This window comes from Rhineura floridana, chromosome 9, assembly GCF_030035675.1.
Source record: "Rhineura floridana isolate rRhiFlo1 chromosome 9, rRhiFlo1.hap2, whole genome shotgun sequence".
Taxonomy (NCBI): domain Eukaryota; kingdom Metazoa; phylum Chordata; class Lepidosauria; order Squamata; family Rhineuridae; genus Rhineura; species Rhineura floridana.
In genome coordinates this window covers 32,803,841-32,817,167 of record NC_084488.1, presented here as the reverse complement: position 1 = coordinate 32,817,167, position 13,327 = coordinate 32,803,841, and the positions used below count along the sequence as shown (strand labels likewise).

At 42.4% G+C, this 13,327-nt stretch overlaps 1 protein-coding gene across 2 annotated transcripts in view; it reads right to left on the bottom strand.

Annotated features, from left to right (window-relative positions):
• TRMT9B (tRNA methyltransferase 9B (putative)) overlaps nt 1–6,530 on the bottom strand; it is a 33,238-nt gene extending 26,708 nt beyond the window's left edge. Inside the window, exon 1 of one of the 2 annotated variants that reach the window (XM_061583968.1) lies at nt 6,450–6,530. In XM_061583968.1, the coding sequence (XP_061439952.1) occupies nt 6,450–6,493 (44 nt within the window). In that variant the 5' untranslated portion in view covers nt 6,494–6,530. Of the gene's footprint in view, nt 1–6,343; nt 6,420–6,449 lie in introns of those variants that run through there. The other variant, XM_061583970.1, reaches the window with a different exon arrangement.
• Between the last annotated feature and the right edge of the window lie 6,797 nt (nt 6,531–13,327).

Genomic DNA, 13,327 nt, shown 5'->3' with positions numbered 1-13,327 from the left:
GCAATACTTCAGGTTCATGGGTGCATCTTAACATTCTAGCACATTCACATTCCTTAATCTAAAGAAATAAGAGCACCTATCCTATCAGGTGAAATAAAATCAGTAAAGCATAACACTTTGTTATGAGACTCTCAGGAAAATAACTGTTAGATTATAAAGTTTACCTATCCTGCCTCTGGCTAGAGTGATTCTGTGTGTATGCATGTCTGTGGAAGCCCTAAAACCCAGAAGCTAGGACCAGGAATTCTACACCTTTTTAGTATTAAGACTCATAAGCCTGCCCTTGCAGTTGCTTTGAATGTAGGAGCACAGCAAGATAAAATAATCCTTACTTAAAGCCTCTTCATCTGGCATCCTGCTGAGTTGTTCCTTGAATGTGAAGGTTCCAGCTGAAAGGAAGGTATGGAGCATGGTGTGTGTGGGGGGGTCAAAATCTGCTCTTTCTTTAAGATTTTGGATCTCACAGGGGCATATTGAAAAGAGGAGGGTATAGTGAGGTGAAGAGGAGTAGGGAGGAGTAAATTTGTTCCCCCTCCAACTCATCTAAAGACAAGAAAAGGTTCAAAAGGTTTCCTTCAATATGGGCTTTAAGATTCTGCCCATTCCAATGTGTCCTGCGCCCTAAGTTATAATGGTGTCTGTATATGGTAAGGAGAGAGTAAACCTTTAAAAGATGGATAGTGGTTTTGGTGAAAGGTATCCACCTAGTCACCCTTTGTATTTTCAATTCTTATCAATGTTTGCTTCATGCAACCCTAGTGACAGGCAGTTTAGAGTTTTAAACTCATGTCACTAAGGAGAGTAAAGATGGAGAGGAAGATGGAGAAAGGAGGATTCTCCCAGCATGCCACTCTGGTCTGGCTAACCTCTTAGTCCAGTATATTAACCAGAGAAATAAGCTGCCATAGGCTGGTATGCATACCCATTTGAATGTCACAGCCTTGCTTAGGCTGATGCCGCAGCCTACTTCCTAACAGGATGGTTTGAGGACGTATCACACTAGTGCTTCTAAAGCCTAAAGTGGCTTCCTACAGCTTCCCAGGTCCAATTCAACTACTGGCTTTGATTTATGTGGTTCCAGGGCTTTCCTGTGACAGTACTCACCGGTACAGGTACCAGCACCTCTCTTTTTTTGCTGTTCATGGCAGCCATTTTGTGCTGGCGCCTATAGCATTTTATTGATATATGAGTACCAGCACCTCATTTTCTATCAAAAAAAGCACTGTATAGTCCTAAGCCTATGATATTGCTTTCTAGGTAAGTAACTACATCTCTTCTCCTAGAAGAATGCCTTCTTTGATGTAGTTACCGTAGAGCAACTAGTTTCTCTAACAGTGTTGGCGTTTCTTCCTTTTGCACAATGGGACCCAAACTAAAAAATAATCAGGGGATACTTACTCCTGAGCTCCCTTTCTCTGAAAGTCAGTTTCCCCTGTAATTATTAGATCCCACAGCTTAGTGACAACCAATATTAGTTTTTGCACATAGTGGCAAACAGATTTAAAAAAAGGGGGGGGAACGCAAGATTTGGAAATAGTTGAGAAGCAGACAAAGGCCTGTGCAGATGGTCAACCTGGGCAGAAATGTACTTAGTGAGAGAAGAGGATTGGGATCTGTACCAGCCTGTTCCACCTCCCCAATACACACTAATCAGAACTTCTTCATGAGCCTGTGCATGAACACCCCAATGTAGGCAGGCTCTGAATAAAGTTTCAGGGTATAGATCATAGGATGGCCATTTAGGTATCACCATAAAAAGGGGAGAAATTTGCAAAAAATGTGTATATGCTAATTTAAATGTATAGATGCAAATTTAGAAAATAATTGCTATAATTTAAATAAAAATGCAATACATTTCACCATGGTGGGAAAAACTGTGACCAAGCAACCTGTGTGAATGTTCAGTCTGCTGTCCAGGTGCCAACTGTTGATGAACCATTTCTAGCCCCCTGTTCTTTCTTCTTATGGCTCATATTTAAAACAGATTTGTACTGGATAACTCTTCAACTAAAGGACTTCTTCAAGTAGAAGACTGTCCTCTGCAGGGTGTAGTCATCTCAGGGAGTCTTAGACCTTTTACTTTTTGGGGAGCAGGGTTCCAGCAGGGTCCCTATGTCTCCAGGATCCTGTGAGGCAATCAGCATGAAAGGGGAGTGTGTTAGCTACTGAGAAGAGTCTTCTAGCATGCTTCCTTGCCTTTTTCTGGTGACTGGAGCCAATCAGTGAAAGGAGGCAAGTCAGCCACTGAGGAGACTCTTCTCAGTAGCTAACACACTCCCCTTTCATGCTGATTGGTTCCTAGGGACATCTGTTGTTGTGGGGAAGGCATTAACAAGGATCTCATTGTCAACCCAGAAGCAAAAGGGGGGGGGAGGAGCATGGCTGTGGCTATGACTAACATGAAGGGATCCTGCACTTCTGAATTTGCCACTACACTACTGGTAAAGTAGGACACATACATGTGTATTCAGAGGTTACATGCATTGGGGCTTCTGCACATAGGCTGCTGTGCAGAAATTCCAATTAATATGTAGAGATCAGGGGTAAAATCACAAGGCTTGACTCTGCCCCCCCTCCCCAATACATACATACATTTCTACACTGTTTGACCATCTACACAAGGCTTGAGACAGGCCTTGATCAATTGGAAGAATAATGGCATAAAGTGCTAACAGTTAGACAATCCATCATTTGACTACATCGTTTCACTACCTCTGCCCTAGTGCTTGTTTCAAAATAGCAGGGCCACAGTTGCTCTTGTGAATTACAGTATATGAAATCTTACAGTGATGTCCCTGCTTCAGGGGCCATTGCTAGTAATTAATCATTATGGTGAAAAAATCACCCAGCCACTTCATGAGCTTGCTAATTCCCAGAGATACCACTACTGATGAAATATTTTGATGATGAAATATTTTGGCACTTTTACCAGAAAAGTGACAGAACATAAAGTATCCTATAATTTTCCATCGCCTCCTTTTAATTTCCAGCTTAGTACATGAGTAATTATAGGCAAGTTTTGATGGGGTTTTTTTGAGCTGGGCCTTTAGCCTGCTTTTGCAAAAATTCATGCGCATTGCTTGCCTATAGCCCTTTTCCAAACCTGTTCTGGAATCCCGATTCATGCATTCAGAATCATAATCAGCTGCATGGTTCATATCACTCCAGGCAAAGTCAAAATAATGATGGCGCATGTGGCATTTTATCCTCCCTAGCTTATTAAACCTAGCACTAATACTGAAATTATTCTGCTCACCTCTTTCTTTGCAAACTGAAAAGAATTAATGGCCCAATTTGGTGAGACGTATAAAAGCTCGTTCTACTGCTGCAGAGCAGAAAGGTCCTTGTCTTTTGTCTTCAACTGGCTTATACATTTCTATTACATAACCTCAAAAGCAAAAGCAAAAAGAGGATAATTGGGCAGAACAGACACAGAAATCCCATGGCTAGAAATGTCATGATAGTGGACAGCCTAAGCATAAATCCATTTTGGCTCTCTACCACCACCATCTCCACCACCTCCTTCCATTAACACAGATCACTTGCTGAGAGAGAACACCTCCCATCACTCCATCTGTTTTAACTGTAGCCATTTCTGGTTTTCTCTCTCCCATCCTCCTTCTATGTCTCTGGGTTCCCTACCTCCACCCTGCAACATCTCTCTCTCTCTCTCTCTCTCTCTCTCTCTCTCTCTCTCTCTCTCTCTCTCACACACACACACACACACACACACACACACACACACACACACACACACACACACACACACACAGAGAGAGAGAGAGAGAGAGAGAGAGAGAGAGAGAGAGAGAGAGAGAGGAGGAAGTGATTCCCAGAGTGGTAGTCTAGAAACCAAGAACGGGCCCACAGCATCAAAGGGGGCCACAGATACCCTACCAGTGCCCTAACAGCACATTTAAAGGGGGGCACTGTAAGTCAATGCAAAATAGCAAAAACCCTAACAATAAAATAGTCTTAACACATTTTATAATTATAGTCTTAATACATTTTATAATTAAGTCAATAATTTTCATAAAATGTTAAAGTAGGTGAGTCGGTATCAAGTGCCCAAAGTACCTGGCAATCATCCTAGTGCTTCTGCACACATTGGCCAGAACATTAGACAGAAGCAGCAGGTTTGCCTCTGAGCAAATGAAGAGAAATCTGCCTACACAGTGTCCCTTAGATGTCTACTAGTTTAAAGGGGGGAGGGGAGAGAGATATACTTTATCTTAACCACAACATTAAAAAGTCTACCATGAATCCAAAGAAAGAGCCAGGATCCCTCCCAAAAGTCCTTTGAAATAAGAATGTAACCAGGGGATCTGGTTGGCAAGACTCTCTGAAACCAGAAAAGACCCTGCTCATTGGAACTGCACTTTTTACATCCTTGGAACTGCACTTTTTATATCCACAGGACCAGCTGTTCACAGCATGGCAAGAATATAAATGCATATACCAGTATTTGTTGTAAGACAGTAAAGGAAGAAAAAGCACCAGAAAGATTTTTTTAAAAATACATGAAAAATACAGTTAATTTTTTAAAAAGTTTGAAGAATTGACTGGGAGAAAATCTGGCTTAGGGACTTCCATCCAGTTGCAAAATGAAAGCTCTATATAGAATATATTATAACAAGATGCAGCAAATGTGCTAAAACCAAGATTATGCACAATGTTTTATTTACTGGATATAATTCTCATAAAGTTGTACAAAAAAATATAACACTAATCTTAATGACACAGTAGAAAATGTTTCTAAGCACCTGTAAGTCAAAAGTTCACTAAGATTTTACAGCAGGCTTTTCCTCCATGTTATAGTCACCCTACCTCTGATTACCAAACATTAAGAAGCCACTGATTGCTGTCATCTGGTTAACCTGCGCTTCCATGATATAACAACTATGTATTGGTTCAAGTTTCTACCATCGCATATTTATTGGCTTGCCTTTAACCCATTTCTTCGCAATCCCCAGATAACTCCCTATGACACCCAATAAGCTTTAGAAGTCTTTTTCACCCAAGAGGATGGTTTAAACAACAGGATGGTAGAGAAGACTTGAAAGAACATGAAAATACAGAGTTAGTGAGAAACTGGATAAACCAGACAGTTTAGGATGGTAGCATATGGCTATTAGGTTCTATGGAAGGGACATGTATTTGGTGCACAGATATGCAAATACAAGGTGAAGGCTAGCAACAAAAGGAGAAACCAGTAAGGCATCACCTGGCCACCTGCTACTCCTGACAAAGCAAGCAGTATGTATACACACACATACATGCAGACAAGATTACTATCAAATTTCTGTCTGGAAATGAAATCCTGCCACTGAACTGGACTGGGTGAAATTATTCCACTTGGTTTCTCCAGCTGTACTAGATTTGCATTCACTTGGCACATCTAACGGCAACAATGATTAGGATTTTCCCACCTGAACACTTCTCTAGAGGACAAAAAGCATGTTCACCATCACATGTGACAAACATGTGCTAATTCTGCTGCCTGTACACATATCAGTATAGACTGAGCATTCACTACACGTTAACATGCAAATCTTTTCTGATCCAGAAGTAACATCCATGTAGAGAAACTGGCATGAAACTTAAAAAAACAGCAAAGAAGGCAAAGAATGGGAAAAATTGGAGGCAACAAAATAAAGTTCTCCAAGTCACCTGAGGAGACAGAGGCACGCTCGGATCAGTTATGACAGTCATGAGGATGCTACAGAGCTTCAAGAACAAACAAGCCAGCCATGAAGACAAGAGTTACACCCCACCCACTTCTCTTCAAAGATCGGAGCTATTTTAAGATGTATTTATTTATTTATTTAATCCAGAATGCAAAACAGCTACACAGATCAAGGGAGGGGGGAGGGAGTTTGGGGTTGTTGCTGCCGCCAGTATGAATAAATCTCAGCCCAAAATATAAGAGGAGCAAGCAGATGGTGGGACGGATTAGAAAAGAAAAGGGAGAGGCGGCGGTACAGAGAGGGATGGCATTTAAAACCAGCTTCTCTAGTGAACAGTTGGACAAGGAATTAGAGGATGTTTCATGGGCAGAAGAGTTTAATTATACACAAATCATGGGAGTCGTTTTGCATGTGGGGTGTGCATGTACAAACGCACGCAGACAGAAAGCGATACTAAGCATAGACATATTATTAGGCATAACAATTTCAATCCTGCTTTTTCTTTCTCTAGCCCGATCGTAAACAAGTGACTCTCCCTGCTTAGAAACAGTAGCCCCCTTAGCCACACAAATCTGAAGCTGGAGAGAAGCAACCAAAAAGATACCTAGCTCATTGCAAAAGAGGACACACGATTATACAATGCTTTCGCGATCTACCGTATGCATCCTAAGAGTCCCGCACGCAGCATTGCAATCGAAGGACTGGGACACTGCGGTTTGCCTCCCAAGTGTCCCGAAGAGCCATCTCATTCCCCGCCTGTACCTGCACCCGCCGATAGGAGGCAGGGTGAGAGAGACCCGCCTCATCCGCCTTCTCTGTCCGCTGTGCACCGCGGGCTGCGGGCCGCGAGTAGCAACAGCAGTCGCCGCCGCTGCTGCATCCTTTCCTGGGAGAAGGCGGTGCCTGATTCAAAGCGGCGCGCTGACGGCGGGGGTGGGGTGTGCGAGGCTTCCTTCGCCAGGCGGCCTCATTCCATCTGTCTCTCCCCCGTTGCAACTGCCCGCTGCTGCGACGGGGTGCGAAGAGAATGGCGTGGAAGCTTCTGCCTTGGCTCTTCTGTGAGGATGGGAATGTGCTACCGATGCAGGCTGCAGCGGCGGGAGCAGCTCTGGGCTGGAGACCGCCGGCTGGGCTTGCAAAGAGCCGAACAGAGCAGGGAACGGTCTGGCTGCGACGCAGACAGAATGGTGCGCAAGAGGAATGCTAATAGGCAGCAATGGGTTTCAGGAGGAGCGCAGCAGAAGGGGCATGAGGGCGCAGTGCGAATGGGGCTCCAGGGAGAGAACCAAGGGTCATGACAACAGACTTCTTATGTACAGGGGAGAATGTCCTCCAACAGAGCTGGCTCCAGGTTTGAAGGCGATCCAGGGCAAAGTGCCCTCTAGTGGGACCCTGTCCAACATTGCTGGGCTCCTGGCCAGAGGCTTACCTGGCAGCAATGGCTTGTCTGGAACCCATAGGTTGTTGACAGGCCCATTTTTCTTAGGGATATGCAGAGGATGTACACTCCATTTGGTCCCCTAGGTGTGACAGAACCCCTGTGTACTTGGCTCTCACTGTGCTGAATGCTGTATGTTTTTATTGTATTATGTTTAAGCAATGTGACACAATAAGTTTAATTATTTATATAAATATTTATAGACCATCCCCTCATATAAAATGTGCCTTTAAAATACGATTGGCCACTATGCAGCATAGGCATCTGTAAATCCACTGAAATCAATCCTGGACTGTAGTGGTTTATTTAGAAGTAAGTCTTATTCTTTATTATTTTGTTTTATTTACTATTAAATTTCTATCCTGCCATTTCTCCAAAAAGGGACTTATTGGGGTTTGCCTTTAGTAAGTGTGTTTGGGATTGCAATTTGGGATTGTACTAGCGAGTAAACACTATTAAACACTGGAGCAACCATGCATAGGATTCTGCTGTTAGTCTTAGTCTTGTCAAAGACACCAGATGAACTTAGCTGCTCCTATAAAATTATTTTATTCTTTCTGCAGAAAACCCAGTTAAAATGTACTTCCAGTCTTTGAGAGGAAAATGAAGTACAGGAAACATGAAACTCATACAAAACTAGTGACCAGATTACAGGAAAGCACTTCAGTTCCAGATCTTGGATGGTTTGAATCAAGTGGTGGATCTCCACAAGATATCTGTGTGTGTGTGTGTGTGTGTGTGTGTGTGTGTGTGTGTGTGTGTGTGAGTGTGAGTGAGTGAGTGAGTGAGAGAGAGAGAGAGAGAGAGAGAAACCAGGTTATTGGTATACAGCAAAGGTGGGAATCCTGTGGCTGTCCAAGTGTTGCTGAACTTCAATTCCCATCAGCTTCATGCAATATGGTCAGTGGTCAAGGATGATTGGAATTGTAATCAGACCACATCTGTTGGTCTACAGGTTCCCCATCCCTGTATTAAAACATATAAAGATACAGACAGGCTTGATTCTTAAGTTCTATGGAACAAAGTAAACAGGCTACAATCTGGGACACAGTTAGGAGTGGACTAAATCTGTCCCTCGACCCAGAGAGGACAGAAAGTATATTTTGAACCCCACCTCATATTTGACTCAACCATTTTGAGTTCTCTTGTTTAGGTTGTCATTCACTCCTGTAGGAAAAATAAAGTTTTGGACTTGGAGACAACACTGGAGACAATCCACCCACCACCCCTATTTGGACCTATGGCCCTTACCAACAGATTGCCCCACAGGGAGGGGGAGTGCAATGTGTCTCTGATTCTCTTGCCTGCTGAGTGGTCCATCTGAAAGCTTCATGAATCATCTTTTAAGAAATAAGAAGCAGCATGTCTGACCTAAAGTGCTACTGAAATACATTGCAAGAATTTGTGCAGAAATAGAGCAGAAAATTACAATATCCGCTTTTTAAAATCTGTAAGGGTTGCCCTTATGTTCACTCCTGATAAATATTATGACAGACCCCCTATTCAACTACCCTTGACAAAAGATATCTGAAAACATCTACAATGTCACCTTAGCATCGGAAAACATTAATGGTTGTCCATCACCTGGAATGGTTGTGTCCTTCAAAGCCCTGCACCTTTTTCACCACACAGTGTGCTGCTAGAATAGCAACTTCATCTGCAGCCTCATTGTGCATAACAGGCACACTGTGTTTCAACATCTTTACACAGCATGAATTCAGACCTGATGGTGAGAGAAATATACGGCAGCCCCTTTCCAAGGATACATGTTGGTGAAACCCAGAATTCTGCAGCTCTGGAGGCTTCAGATTGGAGGTTTAACGTATTTACAGTCCCTCGTCTCTTTCCTGACTCCTGGAACAACCTGCTTATTTTGAGCATTCATCCTGACTTATTTTCACAAGGCTTGCGTGGAGGTTATACAATGTCTGCTCTTTATTGTAATTCGTCCTGATTTGTTTGGGCAGACATTATATGTCATCCTGTTAACTGATTCTTATCCCATGCTTTTTATTGTATTGTTTTGTCACTTTCCTTACTGCAAAAAGTGTTTGTGTGTTTTATAGTGGGTTTGTTGCACAAGAAAACGTAATCCATTTTAACTGCAGAAACCTGCATTTACCGGTATGCAGTTTAATCCCTCCCACAAAATAGTGACAGTCTGGAGGCAACCTTGCTGTTGTTTCTTTCTTGTTTGGGACAGTAACAGGAAATGGTCACCAATACAGTGCCTTAGGACAGGAACCTCTGCCCCTTCAGATCTTGTTGGACTCCAACTCCCATCAGCCTCTGCCAGAATGTCCAATAGTCAGGGATGATGGGAGCTGTAGTTCAGCAACATCTAGAGGCCACCACTCCCCTGGGATATTGTATTGTTTGAGAAGTTACCAGAAGTATGACAATATGGCAGATAATCACTCCACATTTTCATAAAGTAACTTAACTTGCTACCTGATTGTCACCTTGCCCTAGACTGACTGAATTCACATTTTAAAAACCTTACTATAAATGTCCAGTGGCAGCTTAATGACTGAAAAGGAACATGTTGGTTAAGCATGGATTGTACTAGTTAAGTAGAAAGACAAAACTGTATCAAAGATATAGGAGCAGGACAGCAAATTTCTATTGGATGTGAAACCCACAGGGGGAAAAAATTACTGACCTTCCATCACAGGGATATTGTGACGACTGAAGGGATAATGATGCCAGCAAGCCTGTTCTGTAAATAATGTAACTGTGATTATAGCTATAGTCAAAACACCTTTCAGTATTTCTGATTAAGAGCTTTTATTCACTTGAGCCCGCTTATGAAAGCTATGAAGTAGCTAAACAGCAGGGCAGAGTGTTTTGGAAGTATTATGATTAACCTCTTAGGTATAGTACTGGATGATCTCATGGTAAGGAGAACATGTCATTACGTAAATCACTGTAGTTGAAAATCATCTCAGGTATGCCATTTGGATCCCCCTCTACCAATCCCTGAGGAATAGAGATGAAAAATGTTGCACATCCTTTGGTTCTGTTATTCCTGAGTAGTTAACAGTTTCAGTGCCCTCATTTGTTATTTACTCTCCCAGTCATGGCTCCAAGTAGCACAGATTCTGTATTTAACTAGTTCTTCAGGGGGCTTTGATGATTAATATTGACTTTTATAGCTGGTTCTCCTCAACTATTCAACTCATTCAGATAACCTTCAATATCTGTTTTGAAATAGGTAACTTGCTGATGCAGGCAACGCTGAAGGAAGAAGACCAGGCTTGACAAGAAGTTAAAATGAATGGGAGCTGGAGGATGGTGTAAATGAGGAATCAAATTTTGGGGATTTTTAATCTTTGATTCATCTCAGTGAACCAGAATTTAGAAAACATACAACAGCAAAGATTCCTAGGAAACAGCCTCTCTGTGACCTCTGAGTAGCTACATATGTTGAAAGCCTGAGAGTATGGACTTCCTGACTCCTACGAAAATTTGGGGATGGTCGCCCAGTAAGAATCAGGTGCTCCTTTCAAACAAAGAAACAGTTTGCATAAGGTTTATGATAATGTTAACCTTTAGGAAGAGACAGGATAATGATTATCTGAAACATCAGGAATTTACAGCAAGGAGATTGCAGCGATTATCTGGGAATTCATTGGGGAATGATTTCTGGAAAAGACCAGATTCCCTGACCAGTACTCCTAAACTTTCATTGTTCCTATGTGTCATGCCCACATCTTCCTGGTCAGGTTCACGTTGGGGTCAGTTTAGTTAGAAAAGGTATAGGACAGGGGGGAAGGGGGTTGAAGGGATCAGCAGTTCCTCCTGGAGGGCTCAACAACTGCTTTTCTTACCAACACTCCCCAGCATCTTTGGGACAATTTGCAGAACTTCAGAGCTAAGGATTTGGATGAGATCTTTCAAATCTAGTGCTGGTTACACAGGGCAGAGCTTTGGCTCATTAATCTAGATACGAAAGTCTCTCTCAGCCTAGCAACTCTCCAGGAAAGGTATACACAACTTCTGGGTTTCTTTCTTTTCTTTTTGTGTGGGTGAGCCTGATATGAACGTGTGCATAACTTTAGTCTCATTGCTTTATCTAGTGTTGCTGAATGAATAATAGTTAGAAAGCTGCTCATTGTTAACTGTAATTGTAAACTGCAATATTTTTCCTTTTAATAAAACCACTCTTTATTTTACTTTCTGTGTGTGTCATTGGGTTAAGGGTAGCTTTATACACATTTTGGGGTGACGTGTGGGTAACTCCAGCAAAAGGTCCTGCTACACTCGCAATAGGGGAACTTGCATTTCTAGCGAGCTATGCTCATGAGGACATCCAAGGTCCATTCATAACAATGGTTAATATCCGAATGCAATCTCACAGACATTTCAAGAGCTGTGAACTTTGACTGCTTCCCTCTTCTGCCTATCTATAGTATTTCTTTTATTTACTTAAAAGGTTTCTTCCCTGCCCTTCACCATAAGGTCCAAGGCAGGTTACAATATAATTGTACAATCATTAAAAAAGTAAAACAGTTGCAATAATAAAAACAAGCAAAACTGTTATAACCCAAACAGAACAGTCTAGATTCAACAAAATAGGTGGATCCCACAAAACAAAATACCTTAACTGTCAAAGGACTGGGTAAAGAGGTATATTTTCAGCCTATCACAAAAGGTGTACCACAAAGATGGTAGATGCGCTGCTATGGGGAGGGAGTGCCACAATTCAGGGACTCCAATGGAACAGACCTTTCCTGGTACTTTGATATTCTGATATTTTGATATTATTTTCCAGTGATACTCCAAAATGGTAACATTTCAGGACATGACATTTCCTAAGGTTGAGAAAATGTTGAACACATTTTGCAGAAGGTGCTTACTTACAGTTATATAGGGTTGAGCACATCAAAAGCAAGTAAGCCCACAGACTGGCATTGCTAGCTCTAAAGCAATACCAATCCAGCATCTTAAGATCAAAAAAAGATAACCAGAACATGTTAGCAACCTTTCCAAGCCACTTTCCAACTAAGACTATTTCTCTCACCGTCCTGTTCCTAAGTAGTTTGATTCAACTGGAACTCCATAAGGGTTCCAGTACCATTTATGTGTTTTTGGTTTACTCTGAGCAATGAGTGTGCCATTGTGGCAAACAGGGAAGCCATCTATAGTGTAAGCCAGTGCTAGTTTCAGCATGTGCCAGATACAAGTAGTTTACAACTAGGTAATTCAGGGATGGAAACCTCCAGCTCATGGGCCTAATTACACCCAACACAGATCTTAATGTTGCCAGCAAGGCAGTTTCAAACCATAATCACCTACCCCACACCTTATGTCATAAGTGATGTCAGATGCGGGGCAGGTAAGGATCTCCCAATTGTTCCTTTGCAAGCCAGGGTTGCTGACAGTGAGCCGTTTGCAAAGGAACAGTTGGGAGCTCACTTTGAACTTTCACAGGTTGTCAGTGCCATCTGTCAGTCCCCTGACATCATTATGACATTAGGTGATTGACAGATGGAAAGCTCCACCCACCTGTCAAAGTTGGCCCCAGTGATATGGGAAGTAAGGGTATGGCCTGCTGACTGGATCCAATTCTCCACCCCCAGCTGAATTGATCCTCTGGAAGACAGTGCCATGTGTCATGCCAGTGATACCTTTAATCTGACCATTAAACATCCCTTGTGAATGAATGAGCTATTCATCCAGCATACCTCACCTTAATTGAACTAAGTACACTTTTTGCATTTCCTGAGAGGTCCAAGCTTGTCTCTTTTCAGCAAGAGCAAGTTCACCTTGTTAGAATAAGATTTGAGGGGGTGAGGAGACCTGTGACTTGGCTTTAGTAGGTAAGACTCAGGATGTGCCAGGAAACTCTTCACCTGTGTGCAGTGTCATACAATGACACAGAGGTCTGAGCCCAAATCTTTGCGAAAAGCTTTGTTTGGATTCAGCGTGAGGTTCCACTAATAAGCTTTCCCTATAGCTGGGTGCACATTGCATCCCCAGTTTGTCAAGCTTTTTGACTAGAAAGCTGTTCCACACTGCTGTTTTTCAGACACCTTACTCCCACAGACAGCCACAACAGGTGGCATCTCCTCTTTCTTTAAATTTTAGTTACATCTCTTCCCTTGTCTCCTTTCCCATATTCTGAACTCCTTCTCCACAGTCTTTAAATAGTATTTCAGGAGTAGTCAGGACTCCTCAGCAGAAAGGCACTTGCTACTGT